The sequence below is a fragment of the Protopterus annectens genome, chromosome 4.part0, assembly GCF_019279795.1.
Source record: "Protopterus annectens isolate FY-2018-M chromosome 4.part0, PAN1.0, whole genome shotgun sequence".
NCBI classification, from domain to species: Eukaryota; Metazoa; Chordata; order Ceratodontiformes; family Protopteridae; genus Protopterus; species Protopterus annectens.
In genome coordinates this window covers 1,062,886,578-1,062,905,940 of record NC_056733.1, presented here as the reverse complement: position 1 = coordinate 1,062,905,940, position 19,363 = coordinate 1,062,886,578, and the positions used below count along the sequence as shown (strand labels likewise).

The 19,363-nt window shown below is 41.3% G+C and overlaps 1 protein-coding gene across 1 annotated transcript in view; it reads left to right on the top strand.

Annotated features, from left to right (window-relative positions):
- Positions 1-19,363, top strand: part of SLC23A1 (solute carrier family 23 member 1) — a 505,682-nt gene that overhangs the window by 5,490 nt on the left and 480,829 nt on the right. The window contains exons 2-3 of the mRNA XM_044069843.1: positions 14,067-14,224; positions 17,664-17,752. Of these exons, the coding sequence (XP_043925778.1) occupies positions 14,067-14,224; positions 17,664-17,752 (247 nt within the window). The remainder of the gene's footprint in view (positions 1-14,066; positions 14,225-17,663; positions 17,753-19,363) is intronic.

Genomic DNA, 19,363 nt, shown 5'->3' with positions numbered 1-19,363 from the left:
TGATTGTTTTCCATTTCAGGGCTAGTTACCTGGTGGTGGAAACCTTGGCTCTAGATGATTGTTTTCCATGGCAGGGCTAGTTACCCGGTGGTGTAAGCCTTGGCTCTAGATGATTGTTTTCCATGGCAGGACTAAGCTACCTGATGGAGTAAACCTTGGCTCTAGATGATTATTTTCCATGGCATTCTTGTTACCTGGTGGTGTAAACCTTGGTTCTAGATGATTGTTTTCCATGGCAGGGCTAGCTACCTGGTGGTGTAAACCTTGTCTCTAGATGATTGTTTTCCATGGCAGGGCTAGTTACCTGGTGGTGTAAACCTTGGCTCTAGATGATTGTTTTCCATGGCAGGGCTAGCTACATGGTGGTGTAAACCTTGGCTCTAGATGATTGTTTTCCATGGCAGGGCTAGTGACCTGCTGGTGTAAACATTGGCTCTAGATGATTTTTTCCATGGCAGGGCTAGCTACCTGGTGGTGTAAACCTTGTCTCTAGATGATTGTTTTCCATGGCAGGGCTAGTTACCTGGTGGTGTAAACCTTGTCTCTAGATGATTGTTTTCCATGGCAGGGCTAGTTACCTGGTGGTGTAAACCTTGGCTTTAGATGATTGTTTTCCATGGCAAGGCTAATTACCTGGTGGTGTAAACCTTGGCTCTAGATGATTGTTTTCCATGGCAGGGCTAGTTACCTGGTGGTGTAAACCTTGGCTCTAGATAATTGTTTTCCATGGCAGGGCTAGTTACCTGGTGTTGTAAACTTTGGCTCTAGATGACTGTTTTAAATGGCAGGGCTAGTTGCCTGGTGGTGTAAACCTTTGCTCTAGATTATTGTTTTCCATGGCAGGGCTAGTTACCTGGTGGTGTAAACCTTGGCTCTAGATGATTGTTTTCCATGGCAGGTCTAGCTACCTAGTGGTGTAAACCTTGGCTCTAGATGATTGTTTTCCATGGCAGAGCTAGCTAACTGGTGGTGTAAACCTTGGCTCTAGATGATTGTTTTCCATGGCAGGGCTAGCTACCTGCTGGTATAAACCTTGGCTCTAGATGATTGTTTACAATGGCAGAGCTAGTTACCTGGTGGTGTAAACCTTGGCTGTAGATGCTTGTTTTCCATGGCAGGGCTAGTTACCTGGTGGTGTAAACCTTGGCTCTAGATGATTGTTTTCCATGGCAGGGCTAGTTACCTGGTGTTGTAAACCTTGGCTCTAGATGATTGTTTTCCATGGCAGGGCTAGTTACCTGGTGTTGTAAACCTTGGCTTTAGATGATTGTTTTCCATGGCAGGGCTAGTTACCTGGTGGTGTAAACCTTGGCTCTAGATGATTGTTTTCCATGGCAGGGCTAGTTACCTGGTGGTGTTGTAAACATTGGCTGTAGATGATTGTTTTCCATGGCAGGGCTAGTTACCTGGTGGTGTAAACCTTGGCTCTAGATGATTGTTTTCCATGGCAGGGCTAGTTACCTGGTGGTGTAAACCTTGGCTCTAGATGATTGTTTTCCATGGCAGGGCTAGTTACCTGGTGGTGTAAACCTTGGCTCTAGATGATTGTTTTCCATGGCAGGGCTAGCTACCTAGTGGTGTAAACCTTGGCTCTAGATGATTGTTTTCCATGGCAGGGCTAGCTACCTAGTGGTGTAAACCTTGGCTCTAGATGATTGTTTTCCATGGCAGGGCTAGCTACCTAGTGGTGTAAACCTTGGCTCTAGATGATTGTTTTCCATGGCAGGGCTAGTTACCCGGTGGTGTAAGCCTTGGCTCTAGATGATTGTTTTCCATGGCAGGGCTAGCTACCTGGTGGTGTAAACCTTGGCTCTAGATGATTGTTTTCCATGGCAGGGCTAGTTACCTGGTGGTGTAAACCTTGGCTCTAGATGATTGTTTTCCATGGCAGGGCTAGCTACCTGGTGGTGTAAACCTTGGTTCTAGATGATTGTTTTCCATGGCAGGGCTAGCTACCTGGTGGTGTAAACCTTGTCTCTAGATGATTGTTTTCCATGGCAGGGCTAGTTACCTGGTGGTGTAAACCTTGGCTCTAGATGATTGTTTTCCATGGCAGGGCTAGCTACCTAGTGGTGTAAACCTTGGCTCTAGATGATTGTTTTCCATGGCAGGGCTAGTTACCTGGTGGTGTAAACCTTGGCTCTAGATGATTGTTTTCCATGGCAGGGCTAGTTACCTGGTGGTGTAAACCTTGGCTCTAGATGATTGTTTTCCATGGCAGGGCTAGTTACCTGGTGGTGTAAACCTTGGCTCTAGATGATTGTTTTCCATGGCAGGGCTAGTTGCCTGGTGGTGTAAATCTTGGCTCTAGATTATTGTTTTCCATGGCAGGGCTAGTTACCTGGTGGTGTAAACCTTGGCTCTAGATGATTGTTTTCCATGGCAGGGCTAGTTACCTGGTGGTGTAAACCTTGGCTCTAGATGATTGTTTTCCATGGCAGGGCTAGTTACCTGGTGGTGTAAACCTTGGCTCTAGATGATTGTTTTCCATGGCAGGGCTAGTTACCTGGTGGTGTAAACCTTGGCTCTAGATGATTGTTTTCCATGGCAGGGCTAGTTACCTGGTGGTGTAAACCTTGGCTCTAGATGATTGTTTTCCATGGCAGGGCTAGTTACCTGGTGGTGTAAACCTTGGCTCTAGATGATTGTTTTCCATGGCAGGGCTAGTTACCTGGTGGTGTAAACCTTGGCTCTAGATGATTGTTTTCCATGGCAGGGCTAGTTACCTGGTGGTGTAAACCTTGGCTCTAGATGATTGTTTTCCATGGCAGGGCTAGTTACCTGGTGGTGTAAACCTTGGCTCTAGATGATTGTTTTCCATGGCAGGGCTAGTTACCTGGTGGTGTAAACCTTGGCTCTAGATGATTGTTTTCCATGGCAGGGCTAGTTACCTGGTGGTGTAAACCTTGTCTCTAGATGATTGTTTTCCATGGCAGGGCTAGTTACCTGGTGGTGTAAACCTTGGCTCTAGATGATTGTTTTCCATGGCAGGGCTAGTTACCTGGTGGTGTAAACCTTGGCTCTAGATGATTGTTTTCCATGGCAGGGCTAGTTACCTGGTGGTGTAAACCTTGGCTCTAGATAATTGTTTTCCATGGCAGGGCTAGTTACCTGGTGGTGTAAACCTTGGCTCTAGATGATTGTTTTCCATGGCAGGGCTGGCTACCTGGTGGTGTAAACCTTGGCTCTAGATGATTGTTTTCCATGGCAGGGCTAGTTACCTGGTGGTGTAAACCTTTGGCTCTAGATGATTGTTTTCCATGGCAGGGCTAGTTACCTGGTGGTGTAAACATTGGCTGTAGATGATTGTTTTCCATGGCATGGCTAGTTACCTGGTGGTGTAAACCTTGGCTCTAGATGATTGTTTTCCATGGCAGGGCTAGTTACCTGGTGTTGTAAACCTTGGCTTTAGATGATTGTTTTCCATGACAGGGCTAGTTACCTGGTGGTGTAAACCTTGGCTCTAGATGATTGTTTTCCATGGCAGGGCTAGTTACCTGGTGGTGTAAACCTTGGCTCTAGATGATTGTTTTTCATGACAGGGCTAGTTACCTGGTGGTGTAAACCTTGGCTCTAGATGATTGTTTTCCATGGCATGGCTAGTTACCTGGTGGTGTAAACCTTGGCTCTAGATGATTGTTTTCCATGGCAGGGCTAGTTACCTGGTGGTGTAAACCTTGGCTCTAGATGATTGTTTTCCATGGCAGGGCTAGCTACCTGGTGGTGTAAACCTTGGCTCTAGATGATTGTTTTCCATGGCAGGGCTAGCTACCTAGTGGTGTAAACCTTGGCTCTAGATGATTGTTTTCCATGGCAGGGCTAGCTATCTGGTGGTGTAAACCTTGGCTCTAGATGATTGTTTTCCATGGCATGGCTAGTTACCTGGTGATGTAAACTTTGGCTCTAGATGATTGTTTTCCATGGCAGGGCTAGTTACCTGGTGTTGTAAACCTTGGCTCTAGATGATTGTTTTCCATGGCAGGGCTAGTTACCTGGTGGTGTAAACCTTGGCTCTAAATGATTGTTTTCCATGGCAGGGCTAGTTACCTGGTGGTGTAAACCTTGGCTCTAGATGATTGCTTTCCATGGCAGGGCTAGCTACTTGGTGGTGTAAACCTTGGCTATAGATGATTATTTTCCATGGCAGGGCTAGTTACCTGGTGGTGTAAACCTTGGCTCTAGATGATTGTTTTCCATGGCAGGGCTAGTTACCTGGTGGTGTAAACCTTGGCTCTAGATGATTGTTTTCCATGGCAGGGCTAGCTACCTGGTGGTGTAAACCTTGGCTCTAGATGATTGTTTTCCATGGCAGAGCTAGTTACCTGGTGGTGTAAACCTTGGTTCTAGATGGTTGTTTTCCATGGCAGGGCTAGTTATCTGGTGGTGTAAACCTTGGCTCTAGATGTTTGTTTTCCATGGCAGGGCTAGTTACCTGGTGGTGTAAACCTTGGCTCTAGATGATTGTTTTCCATGGCAGGGCTAGCTACCTGGTGGAATAAACCTTGGCTCTACATGATTGTTTTCCATGGCAGGGCTAGTTACCTGGTGGTGTCAACCTTTGCTCTAGATGATTGATTTCTATGGCAGGGCTAGCTATCTGGTGGTGTAAACCTTGGCTGTTGATGATTGTTTTCCATGGCAGGGCTAGTTACCTGGTGATGTAAACCTTGGCTCTAGTTGATTGTTTTCCATGGCAGGGCTAGTTACCTGATGGTGTAAACCTTGGCTCGAGATGATTGTTTTGCATGGCAGGGCTAGTTACCTTGTGGTGTAAACCTTGGCTCTAGATGATTGTTTTCCATGGCAGGGCTAGCTACTTGGTGGTGTAAACCTTGGCTCTAGATGATTGTTTTCCATGGCAGGGCTAGTTACCCGGTGGTGTAAACCTTGGCTCTAGATGATTGTTTTCCATGGCAGGGCTAGCTACATGGTGGTGTAAACCTTGGCTCTAAATGATTGTTTTCCATGACAGGGCTAGTTACCTGGTGTTGTAAACCTTGGCTCTAGATGATTGTTTTCCATGGCAGGGCTAGCTACCTGGTGGTGTAAACCTTGCCTCTAGATGATTGTTTTCCTTGGCAAAGCTAGTTACCTGGTGGTGTAAACCTTGGCTGTAGATGATTGTTTTCCATGGCATGGCTAGTTACCTGGTGGTGTAAACCTTGGCTTTAGATGATTGTTTTCCATGGCAGGGCTAGTTACCTGGTGTTGTAAACCTTGGATTTAGATGATTGTTTTCCATGGCAGGGCTAGTTACCTGGTGGTGTAAGCCTTGGCTCTAGATGATTGTTTTCCATGGCAGGACTAGCTACCTGATGGAGTAAACCTTGGCTCTAGATGATTATTTCCCATGGCATTCTTGTTACCTGGTGGTGTAAACCTTGGTTCTAGATGATTGTTTTCCATGGCAGTGTTAGCTACCTGGTGGTGTAAACCTTGGCTCTAGATGATTGTTTTCCATGGCAGGGCTAGTTACCTGGTGGTGTAAACCTTGGCTCTAGATGATTGTTTTCCATGGCAGGGCTAGCTACATGGTGGTGTAAACCTTGGCTCTAGATGATTGTTTTCCATGGCAGGGCTAGTGACCTCGTGGTGTAAACCTTGGCTCTAGATGATTTTTTCCATGGCAGGGCTAGCTACCTGGTGGTGTAAACCTTGGCTCTAGATGATTGTTTTCCATGGCAGAGCTAGTTACCTGGAGGTATAAACCTTGGCTGTAGATGATTGTTTTCCATGGCAGGGCTAGTTAGCTGGTGGTGCAAACCTTGTCTCTAGATGATTGTTTTCCATGGCAGGGCTAGTTACCTGGTGTTGTAAACCTTGGCTTTAGATGATTGTTTTCCATGGCAAGGCTAATTACCTGGTGGTGTAAACCTTGGCTCTAGATGATTGTTTTCCATGGCAGGGCTAGTTACCTGGTGGTGTAAACCTTGGCTCTAGATAATTGTTTTCCATGGCAGGGCTAGTTACCTGGTGTTGTAAACTTTGGCTCTAGATGACTGTTTTAAATGGCAGGGCTAGTTGCCTGGTGGTGTAAACCTTGGCTCTAGATTATTGTTTTCCATGGCAGGGCTAGTTACCTGGTGGTGTAAACCTTGGCTCTAGATGATTGTTTTCCATGGCAGGTCTAGCTACCTAGTGGTGTAAACCTTGGCTCTAGATGATTGTTTTCCATGGCAGGGCTAGCTAACTGGTGGTGTAAACCTTGGCTCTAGATGATTGTTTTCCATGGCAGGGCTAGCTACCTGCTGGTGTAAACCTTGGCTCTAGATGATTGTTTACAATGGCAGAGCTAGTTACCTGGTGGTGTAAACCTTGGCTGTAGATGCTTGTTTTCCATGGCAGGGCTAGTTACCTGGTGGTGTAAACCTTGGCTCTAGATGATTGTTTTCCATGGCAGGGCTAGTTACCTGGTGTTGTAAACCTTGGCTCTAGATGATTGTTTTCCATGGCAGGGCTAGTTACCTGGTGTTGTAAACCTTGGCTTTAGATGATTGTTTTCCATGGCAGGGCTAGTTACCTGGTGGTGTAAACCTTGGCTCTAGATGATTGTTTTCCATGGCAGGGCTAGTTACCTGGTGGTGTAAACCTTGGCTCTAGATGATTGTTTTCCATGGCAGGGCTAGTTACCTGGTGTTGTAAACTTTGGCTCTAGATGACTGTTTTAAATGGCAGGGCTAGTTGCCTGGTGGTGTAAACCTTGGCTCTAGATTATTGTTTTCCATGGCAGGGCTAGTTACCTGGTGGTGTAAACCTTGGCTCTAGATGATTGTTTTCCATGGCAGGGCTAGCTACCTAGTGGTGTAAACCTTGGCTCTAGATGATTGTTTTCCATGGCAGGGCTAGCTACCTAGTGGTGTAAACCTTGGCTCTAGATTATTGTTTTCCATGGCAGGGCTAGCTATCTGGTGGTGTAAACCTTGGCTGTAGATTATTGTTTTCCATGGCAGGGCTAGTTACCTGATGGCGAAAACCTTGGCTCTAGATGATTGTTTTCCATGGCATGGCTAGTTACCTGGTGATGTAAACTTTGGCTCTAGGTGATTGTTTTCCATGGCAGGGCTAGTTACCTGGTGGTGTATACCTTGGCTCGAGATGATTGTTTTCCATGGCAGGGCCAGCTGCTTGGTGGTGTAAACCTTGGCTCTAAATGATTGTTTTCCATGGCAGGGCTAGTTACCTGGTGGTGTAAACCTTGGCTCTAGATGATTGCTTTCCATGGCAGGGCTAGCTACTTGGTGGTGTAAACCTTGGCTATAGATGATTATTTTCCATGGCAGGGCTAGTTACCTGGTGGTGTAAACCTTGGCTCTAGATGATTGTTTTCCATGGCAGGGCTAGTTACCTGGTGGTGTAAACCTTGGCTCTAGATGATTGTTTTCCATGGCAGGGCTAGCTACCTGGTGGTGTAAACCTTGGCTCTAGATGATTGCTTTCCATGGCAGAGCTAGTTACCTGGTGGTGTAAACCTTGGTTCTAGATGGTTGTTTTCCATGGCAGGGCTAGTTATCTGGTGGTGTAAACCTTGGCTCTAGATGTTTGTTTTCCATGGCAGGGCTAGTTACCTGGTGGTGTAAACCTTGGCTCTAGATGATTGTTTTCCATGGCAGGGCTAGCTACCTGGTGGAATAAACCTTGGCTCTACATGATTGTTTTCCATGGCAGGGCTAGTTACCTGGTGGTGTAAACCTTGGCTCTAGATGATTGATTTCTATGGCAGGGCTAGCTATCTGGTGGTGTAAACCTTGGCTGTAGATGATTGTTTTCCATGGCAGGGCTAGTTACCTGGTGATGTAAACCTTGGCTCTAGTTGATTGTTTTCCATGGCAGGGCTAGTTACCTGATGGTGTAAACCTTGGCTTTAGATGATTGTTTTCCATGGCAGGGCTAGTTACCTGGTGGTGTAAACCTTGGCTCTAGATGATTGTTTTTCATGACAGGGCTAGTTACCTGGTGGTGTAAACCTTGGCTCTAGATGATTGTTTTCCATGGCATGGCTAGTTACCCGGTGGTGTAAACCTTGGCTCTAGATGATTGTTTTCCATGGCAGGGCTAGCTACCTGATGGTGTAAACCTTGGCTCTAGATGATTAGTTTCCATGGCAGGGCTAGTTACCTGGTGGTGTAATCCTTGGTTCTAGATGATTGTTTTCCATGGCAGGGCTAGCTACCTGGTGGTGTAAACCTTGGCTCTAGATGATTGTTTTCCATGGCAGGGCTAGTTACCTGCTGGTGTAAACCTTGGCTCTAGATGATTGTTTTCCATGGCAGGGCTAGCTACCTGGTGGTGTATACCTTTGCTCTAGATGATTGTTTTCCATGGCAGGGCTAGTTACCTGGTGGTGTAAACCTTGGCTCTAGATGATTGTTTTCCATGGCAGGGCTAGCTACCTGGTGGTGTAAACCTTGGCTCTGGATGATTGTTTTCCATGGCAGAGCTAGTTACCTGGTGGTGTAAACCTTGGCTGTAGATCATTGTTTTCCATGGCAGGGCTAGTTACCTGGTGGTGTAAACCTTGGCTCTAGATGATTGTTTTCCATGCCAGGGCTAGTTACCTGGTGTTGTAAACTTGGCTTTGGATGATTGTTTTCCATGGCAGGGCTAGTTACCTGGTGGTGTAAACCTTGGCTCTAGATGATTGTTTTCCATGGCAGGGCTAGTTACCTGGTGGTGTAAACCTTGGCTCTAGATGATTGTTTTCCATGGCAGGGCTAGTTACCTGGTGTTGTAAACCTTGGCTGTAGATGACTGTTGTAAATGGCAGGGCTAGTTGCCTGGTGGTTTAAACCTTGGCTCTTGATTATTGTTTTCCTTGGCAGGGCTAGTTACCTGGTGGTGTAAACCTTGGCTCTAGATGATTGTTTTCCATGGCAGGGCTAGTTACCTGGTGGTGTAAACCTTGGTTCTAGATGATTGTTTTCCATGGCAGGGCTAGCTACCTGGTGGTGCAAACCTTGGCTCTAGATGATTGTTTTCCATGGCAGGGCTAGCTATCTGGTGGTGTAAACCTTGACTGTAGATGATTGTTTTCCATGGCAGGGCTAGTTACCTGATGGTGTAAATCTTGGCTCTAGATGATTGTTTTCCATGGCATGGCTAGTTACCTGGTGATGTAAACCTTGGTTCTAGATGATTGTTTTCCATGGCAGGGCTAGCTACCTGGTTGTGTAAACCTTGGCCCTAGATGATTGTTTTCCATGGCAGGGCTAGTTACCTGGTGGTGTAGACCTTGGCTCTAGATGTCCGTTTTAAATGGCAGGGCTAGTTACCTGGTGGTGTAAACCTTGGCTCTAGATGATTGTTTTCCATGACAGGGCTAGTTACCTGGTGGTGTAAACCTTGGCTCTAGATGACCATTTTAAATTGCAGGGCTAGTTACCTGGTGGTGTAAACCTTGGCTCTAGATGATTGTTTTCCATGGCAGGGCTAGTTACCTGGTGGTGTAAACCTTGGCTCTAGATGATTGTTTTCCATGGCAGGGCTAGTTACCTGGTGGTGTAAACCTTGGCTCTAGATGATTGTTTTCTATGGCAGGGCTAGTTACCTGGTGGTGTAAACCTTGGCTCTAGATGATTGTTTTCCATGACAGGGCTAGTTACCTGGTGGTGTAAACCTTGGCTCTAGATGATTGTCACTGTTGAAGTGACACCTGATCACGTTTGCAAAAATGGGAAAAAGGGGTTGTGGATAGATGGATAGATGGATGGATGGATGGATTTACAAGATTTAACTACCTCTGTAAGTTTAACCATTGTTAAAAGTGCTTGTAGAAAAAAATGGGCAAAAAAATAAGCCATTCTCAAAATATTATTATCCAAGTTTAGTGCCAATAAAAAGTCATGTGATAAAATGGTGTGTTAATAACAGACATTTGGAACCTATATATTTTCCATGCGTACATTTATGTCACCCATTTTGTTTTTTTTACTTTTTTTTTTGCCAAGTGGTTTTTGAGTAAAAACACATTTATTTATGGCCAAAAGTAATGTTTATTTAACGTTGTAATAAATCTAATATGTAGTTCGAATGACAATAAAACACTCAATATTTATTAAAACAAAAAACAATCGGTAAGCGCTTTCATTCACAAAGAACTTCTTCAGACCTGGTTGTCACACATACAAAATTCACATTTATAGTTTGCTCAAGTCACAGGTGCAGATCCAGGTCTGAATGATATGGAAAACTTTAAAGCAGTGTTATGTAAGAAAGGGTTAAAACACTGCTAATGTTTTGCATCATGTGACTTGAGCAAACTCTAAATGTGAATTTTGTATTTACAACCAGGTCTGAAGACGTTCTTTGTGAATGAAAGTGCTTACCAGTTGTTTTTTGTTTTAATAAATATTGAGTGTTTTATTGTCATTCGAACTGCGTATTGGATTTATTACAATTGGAACTGTGGAGATTTATTTGGATTTTGTTTATTTAACCTTTTTAGCATTTTTGTGTCAAAGCTGAAATGGGCTACCCATGGAAAGTCATGACCTATCTCAAGGAGGAAAGTGGAAAGTTTAAAAATAGCAGCATATGTGATAAACAGACATGCATCACATTATCTAAACATGCGATGGATAGAAATTGTAACTTTAAATATACCTTTGAATTATGTAGCCTAACAATTTCTGGTGTAAATATGTTAAAGGATGTCCTACCTGCAAAATAATTCCTTTATAAATATATGCATGCATCTCTAATTAGTAGTACCTATCTGATATCAAATTTATTTTAGACACTATTCTAACATAAATCTATTTTCTCCTTGCAGCATTACTTAACATGTTTTAGTGGAACAATAGCAGTACCATTCCTTTTAGCAGAGTCACTCTGCATTGGGAAAGATCAGTATACTGTCAGTAAATTAATTAATTAATTATATATGAACTACAAGTACTCTCCAAGGGCCTTACTTTCATTCCTAGTAGAAGTAGCAGGCTTGAGGAGACCTTGAAGGATTTCAAATTATTTATTAGGAATCTTTCTTTAAAAGTTTATTATAAAGATTCAGGATTTACTAGGCACAGTAGTGTGCCCAGGAAACCGAGTGTCTTTGTTCCACCTGTCCACCCATTAGTAGCCGCATATAGTAAATTAGTCGAGGATGACATATATCGTATGAGCACAAGACACATTCAGTCCCACAGAGGCAGTTTTAATTTGAATTACAAACAGAGAGAGGCACTAGAGGCCTTACGGAAGAATCAAGACATCATGGTACGTCCAGCAGACAAAGGGGGAGGCATGGTCATCTTTGACACTGACAGATATAGGACAGATATGATGAACATGCTAATGGATGATAGGTATTATGAACCCGTTTCTGAACAAGTAGTGAATAGAATTATACACAGGGTTCAGTCCACACTCCTTAGTCTACTCAACAATGAGAATATAGACCAGGAACTTTACGACTTTTTTCAAGTTGCTCACCCATTGTTACCGACCATCCAAGGCCTCCCGAAGATACATAAAGATCCGGTGAGACCCCCTATGAGGCCAACTGTAACGGGTAGAGGGTGGATCACAGAACCACTCTCCCTGTATATTGAAGCTCAATTAAGACCTTTAGTAGAAGCTAATACTGTCATTCTTAGAGACACCAAGCAATTCCTTCTTGATTTTTATGAGTTTATTAAATCTACTAGGGACGTAGAGGATCTTTTATGGGTCACCATGGATGTGCAGTCCTTATTCACGGTGATTCCGAATGCAGAAGGTATGGATATGATCAGATCTTTTTTGGTCAGATCAGTTTTTCCTACCTCCATGGACGTTGACTTGATCCTTTCGTTGTTGGGGGTGGTTCTGGAGTCCAATGTTTTTTGTTTCCAGGAACATACGTTCCTCCAGAGGGATGGCGTAGCTATGGGCACCTCTTGTGCCAATAGCTATGCCAACCTGGTGATGGCTGAATGGGAACATCAGCATTTATTTGAACATATATTGTACAAGACATGTGTACCTTTTTATAGGCGTTTTGTTGACGACCTGTTTTTAGCATGGAGAGGCACACCAACACTTTTGAATGAGTTTTTTAGGCAAATTAATGAATCACTTTGGTTCCTTAACTTTACTATGGAATGGTCAGATACAAGCATTCCGTTCTTGGATATATATGTTGAGAAGATGCAAGGAGGAATGGTTAATACAGGATTGTACCGGAAATCCAGCCATAGGAACATGTTGTTACATCGCACTAGCATGCACCCGGGGTATGTCTATAAGAACATAGTCCGGGGACAGTCGATGAGACTCTCTAGATACACACCTAATGATTCCCATTTCCTGTCAGGGTTGGAGGATTTAGATATAAGGTTCAAGGAACGTGGTTATAGTGACAAGGATGTTGGTAAAGGGATGGAAGCCATCACCACACTTAGAGGCAATCGGGCTATGCCCTATTTCTCAGAGGGTGCCTCGAGGTTTTATTCAGAAGTAGACATTATTCCATCTCCCCCGGATAATGCGATATCTAAGGACAAGGTTATTTTCCCCATGTATTATACCAAGGATGTAGGTTCCCTTAAAGATATTTATATTAGACACTGGCATGTTTTGTCAGTAGATCCTACTATAAGTAGATTAATAGGAGATGGACCTAGATTTGTCTATCGTAATAAAAAGAATCTTAAGCAGTTGTTGTGTTATCCTAATGTCAGTACTGCAGGATTATGTGCTGATGATAGACATATGGTACCGTGTAATAGATGCAATTTTTGCAACTATGTCCTGAGTGACCCACTATTTAGGTACCCTTATGGTAATGGTAGCTTTATGATACGTGTTGCAGGCAGTTGCCAATCCAAGGACGTGGTATATTTGGCATCGTGCGTATCGTGTCCAGCCTACTATGTAGGCAAGACGAACCGGACATTGAGAGATAGGATACGCGAACATGCCTATCACATAAGGAAAGGAACTCTGTCAAATGCACTTGCCAAGCATACAATGGAATATGGTGCTGATCATGAATTTAGATTTAGGGTTCTTGAACATATATCTAGGACACATAGAAGGGGAGATGTGGAAAATTATACTGAGATCCGTGAAATTAATTGGATAATTAAATTTAGAGCCGATGTACCACCAGGCATCAATGGTAAAGTCCCCCTACGTCCGTTGCTAAAATCAAGAAGGATAAAGGTTTTTAAATGAAATAAATTAATTTTTTATTATATGTTTTAATGGTATGATGTATAGTGTTCTTATAGGCACCCATTGTTATTAGGATGTTTTTTAAGATGTTTTAGGATTCTATAAGGTGTATTCCTTTAAGTTGTATTAGTTTTGGCACCTTTTTTAAGATATAAAATGTTTGCAATGTGGAATCAATTGTAATTTGGTCTGAAGAAGCTACATTAGCGAAAGCGCTTACCACTATACTCCATTCGAATAAACCTGATTTTTACAATATTGAAGTCTTGGGGAATTATTGCTGTTTTGGACAGAGAGTATCTTGGAATTGTTGGAATCCTCACCATTGTTTTGCTCTATGGACTGTGTCACGTTTTATTTGGATACTGCTAATGTTTTGCATCATGTGACTTGAGCAAACTCTAAATGTGAATTTTGTATTTACAACCAGGTCTGAAGACGTTCTTTGTGAATGAAAGTGCTTACCAGTTGTTTTTTGTTTTAATAAATATTGAGTGTTTTATTGTCATTCGAACTGCGTATTGGATTTATTACAATTGGAACTGTGGAGATTTATTTGGATTTTGTTTATTTAACCTTTTTAGCATTTTTGTGTCAAAGCTGAAATGGGCTACCCATGGAAAGTCATGACCTATCTCAAGGAGGAAAGTGGAAAGTTTAAAAATAACAGCATATGTGATAAACAGACATGTATCACATTATCTAAACATGCGATGGATAGAAATTGTAACTTTAAATATACCTTTGAATTATGTAGCCTAACAATTTCTGGTGTAAATATGTTAAAGGATGTCCTACCTGCAAAATAATTCCTTTATAAATATATGCATGCATCTCTAATTAGTAGTACCTATCTGATATCAAATTTATTTTAGACACTATTCTAACATAAATCTATTTTCTCCTTGCAGCATTACTTAACATGTTTTAGTGGAACAATAGCAGTACCATTCCTTTTAGCAGAGTCACTCTGCATTGGGAAAGATCAGTATACTGTCAGTAAATTAATTGGAACAATATTCACCTGTGTTGGAATCACAACATTTATTCAAACAACGGTTGGAATCAGGTGAGTAGCCATCATTTCTCATTTAGCATCTCTGACACTGAAAGACAATTAAATAAATAATGAATTTGTGTTAATTGCTTAAAAGCTTGTATAGTAGAATGATTTTTATTTATTATAAAATAAATAAAATAATTAGGTCAACTAGATCACTAATACACCACATGTTTTAAGATAATTTAACAATTTTGCATAACTGTATAAACCGTAATGTAGTAAAACATATTGCAAAAGTAGAAAACTGTAGATAGATATATTCAGTTTTTGGATAGTGAAAATGAAACAATTAAAAAAAAAGAAAGATCCATAAACATTCTAATTCCTTCAAGTACTATGGTGTCAGTATGCCTTGAAGTATGAAGCTTTAAAAAGTGAGTAGTAAAGGAACTGAGAGATGTCATTTCACTGTTCTCTGCTTCATTACTATGGCCAAGTTACTGATAGATCTAGAAGACAGAGTTATAGGCAATTGCTAGACTGTGGCACAACCACAACTGGAATATCTACAGGCAATACTGCATTTGGTGGTCAAGTGGCTTTAGTTCAATAATGTAATATTGTGGTATGTTTTACCACAATATATTGTGTGAGTCGGTGGAACATTTTCCTAGGATTTTGCCTTTTTATCCACAGTAATGTGACCATGGAGATTGTTTATATAATGTAGGAAGAATGTGAGGTAGAGGCCCCCACACATGGTGGTACAGGGGAAGTTTACCTCCCTGCAGAAAAAAAAAGTAGAGAGAGATGTTTGTATGTTTTTTTGTTCTCTGTTTCTGATAAACAGTAAGCTGAAAAACTGTTCTTCCATGGGTAGTAGGTACACTGGCACAACCAGGTTGTATAATATATACATGCAGCTAATGAGACAGCAGCTTAATGTCTGCATCTTATGTACACCCCATCTTCTCATCTGATCACACTGATGTCTGTTTCAACAACAAATGTGATTCCCTCATGTTTGTTTGCCCATTTATATCAGCGTGGTTTATGCTGTCACTACAATACTTGTTTCTCTTTATTTTTGCCATATTTTATTCATTTTATTTTATTTTATTTATCCTTTGGTAACTGAAAAAGTCTGAATGAGCCAATGACCATTTTCAATGGAGGCTCCGGAATAAAAGCTCCTTAACAGGTCCAAAAAATTTTAAACAATAGTTGATGAATAATTATATACAAGCGGGGGGGCAAAGCCTCTCAACCAACTAAATATTTTATAATGATTCGGGGAGAAAGCTGCACAAATACACATAATATGTTTTACAATAGCCGATAAGTAATTATATACAAGGGGAGAATGGTTCTACAACAGATACTCTTTACAATAGATTAAGGTGTGTCTTATATGCAAGGGGATAAGAGCCCCCACAACAGATTGAAATACATTTACAGAATATTGCTAGGAGAAATTGTGATCAAGGACACAATATGTACAGCAAGTAGCAAAACACTTTGCAGAAGTGGATAGCCTCTATCATGTAAAGTAATATATGGTCATTCAAAAAAATATTGACTATAGTTCTAATAATATATGGAGGTGAGAAATAGATTACTCTGATGCTAAAAGAGAGTAACAGAATGCGATGGGGTAATGTGCAAGAGGGAAAATTAAGGACACGCAGAAAGAGTTGAATATTATTAGAAAGATGAGAATGTTATGGAAGGATACAAGAGAGTAAAATAAATAGCAGTAAGTGTTGGCTGAAGAGGTAGAAGAGCATGCATTAATAATGTGGCATCCTTAAATGTGAGAGCTTCTTTTGATGTTAGGTGATTACTACCTGCTAAGGTATGGAAGTATTAGTGATTCAGAATACGAAAGGCATAGTTATATAAGCAGGTGGTCGTGCATAAGTTATGAGAGTTGTGCAAGAACAGGTCCAGCTGTCAGATATTTTTTTGATTGGCCTTGAAATTAGAAAGGTGGCTTGCATGTTTAAGGGATAAGGGGATAGAGTTCCATGGGTGGTTTACATAGCTGGAATAGAGAGAGGCTGCTGACAGGTGTGTTTTGTAGTTAGCGCGGAACATTTTGTTTTCAAATCAAAGCAGTCTAGTGGGAGTGTATGGCTTTGTTTTATTCTGGCTTGTATATTAGTTTGTGGACAAGGATTATTACTTTTTTATATAGTAGTTGAGATTCATAAAAATGTTCCATTGCAGGAGTGTTAATACTCCTTTATATTACTGTGCATTTGTTGAGGTAGAACACTGTATTTTTCTCTCTCTGTGACTTCTGATGAAGTCCATGATTCAGTGGATGAAAGCGCTTAATCTTTTACTGGTTGGTTTTATTTCCTATTGTGTGGTTTGGAGTGCTTTTTTATCTATTTGCTGTGTCGATAAATAAAGAGGTGGTATTATTGCTTCGCTGGACTTGAGCCTTGTTCTTCTTGGATTATTTACTTTTGACTTCAATATACATCATACAGTATTTTCAGAATAAAAATGTCAACATACATGATGTGTCAGTTCATACTGTCATGCCTCAGAGAATATAATTACAACACAATATGCAGAATTGTTTTCAAAGCATATATTGCATTATATAATGCCATTGTAATACATGGAGCACCGTAATTATGCTCAAAAAGCAGTTAAATAATATCCTGGTTAAGCACTACTATATTTATTTTAACATTTGTTTAATGGGAAAGTCCAACTTGGGACAAAGCCAATTTTCAGCGGATGCCCGGGGAGAAACACATGTCTTTACAATGTAGGAGGAAACCGGAACACCTGGAGGAAACCCACACAAATGCAGGGAAGACATGTGCATAGAACATACCCCAGCCGAGAATCGAACTGGAGATCGTCTTGCTGTGAGGCGACAACAAAACCTCTGCACCACTACACCATCTATCGTGCAGGCCCAGATATTAACAACACTCAGAGGATTGTTAAGCACCCCCTAGGGAATGTTAATATTGAGCCTGCATTAAAAACAGAGAGTGCTGATCAGAAAACTGCAGCAGCATGGAATGAAATAGCTTTATTTCAACTCCCATTAATCTGTGCTGTCTGCCAAGGACAATCAGTATCTTGGTTACAACTGGTTCCTTTACACACATGGAATACATAAGACATCAACCACTTCCCCACTGCTTTACCAGATTTCAAAGCTGGTACAACACATCAGGTTTTTTTTTATCAACATTTTCACTAACTAGTAGTATATGGGGAAGATAAATCCCCATGCACTGCAAAGAATTATGATGAGATCTCCGATAGTGATGAAAAATTATTTGTTCTTAGCATGCATGCAGAGATTCACCTCAAGAGTGACTTTCTTGGCATCCATTTGTCAAACACATAAAATGCTTGTTACGATCAGTGATCCAATCATTATCCTCTGTCTTTATCTGTCATTTGTTTTCTTAAACTAAACTAAATGTGATCCTATATACAAGCCGTAAACACCTCCATTTCTTTCTTCCAGGCTTCCTTTATTTCAGGCAAGTGCATTTGCCTTCCTGGTTCCAGCTAGAGCAATTCTAGCACTGGATAAGTGGAAATGTCCTCCAGAAGGTATGTATTCTTGCTGTAAAATTTTGGTAAAATAAGATTCAAAAACAATTACTTATCTGCAAGCAAAGCAAACTTATCCAGAGCTAAAAACTATTTTGTTTTATTTTACTGTTATTGTATTTATGAATATGCACATTTAAGCTGACTTAAGTATGAACATTAAACTGCAGCTGGTAAAAGTCATATTTAATTTGTATGGATTAAGGTTACATGCCTTCCAAAACCCTTTCAAAAATGTGTTGTGTCATCACTCTTGTGGTTACATAACAGTTGTGATCCTGCTGATGGTTCAAAAACATTTATATAGTCTCAGTATATACAACTGGTAAGCTCGAATGCTGACAAAAAATTTCAAACACCTCTCTCAGTATTCATGCAAACTGTAAAAACTGTGAGAAAATAATCACTGAATATGAATCAGGGTAGAAAGCAAACTGACTCACTATCTTGGTGTTTGGTGACCTAATGAGTTCCACCCAAATACTTTATTGGAAATATGGCTTTTCCTCTTCTGTTTAAACAGAGTTCTGTAATGTATTGATAAAGTAAAGCTGAATAGTAATGGCACAAAAAACATTGCTGTAGACCTAGAGATTGTGTGTTCATAAAATATGTTTTGAATATAGGCTGTGATTCAGAAACATCACTTACACACCTAAAAAGTGGCAAAGTAGCACACCAGAAGTGGCATAAAGTGGCTTGAAGGTGACTGACAGTGTAATAGGAGTCACTAGTGATGGTGATGAACTAATTAAGGAATGATCTGGTGAAAACCCCACTGGTCGTGTAAAGAAAAGTATTGTGTGATGGCAACCATGTTACCTAAGGAGCACACTAGCATGCATGTAGTATGCTTGTAACAGCTCACTTCTTTGAAAATAGCCAAGAGCCATAATAAAGGCTTCTCAGCAAAGTCCCTGCCAGTTCATTATTATAAATGGGAAGGAAATGGGTGAATAGGCCAGTCATTAAGAGAGGACAGCAAACAGAGGAGCACAGAGAAAGGCAAAAGAAAGAGAAGAGTGGAATGGGTGGCAGAGACGATCCAGCACTAGGTGACCTAGGCAGTCACCTGTGGCCCACTGGCTTCAGGGGAGCCCACTAGCCAGGGAGCTGCCGCAAACTTACATTTCATCTTTAAGAACACATTCTGTGTGCATTACATTTCTTCTTTAATTATACGTGCAGAGTGTGTTCTTAGTGGTGTATTTAGTACAACGTATGCACATCTGAACTGGAACAGAGCAGATTGCTTGATTTTCTGGGCAAATGTTATACTGTAGGGTAGTGGATGACTAAGAAGTAAATGGTTCTACTCCCACATCATTTAGATGAATTGCTGATACTGTGTTGTACTTTAATAGTGGGGTGCTACAGTCCTGAGTGTGTTCCCATTTGGCTGAGGTGCCTTGTAATTATGAACCTGTTGTTGGTTTGCCACCATTCCCTGAAAAATATTAGCAGCTTAGCAATTTTTTTTAATTTAACATAGGCAGTTTATTCTTCAAGGGCAGCAGGCACTAAATTTGTAGATGAAACACTGAAATATAAAGCTGTTTGCTAGTAGTAACCTTTTCCTTAGTTACATGTTTCTTTAATGTGGAATTATTC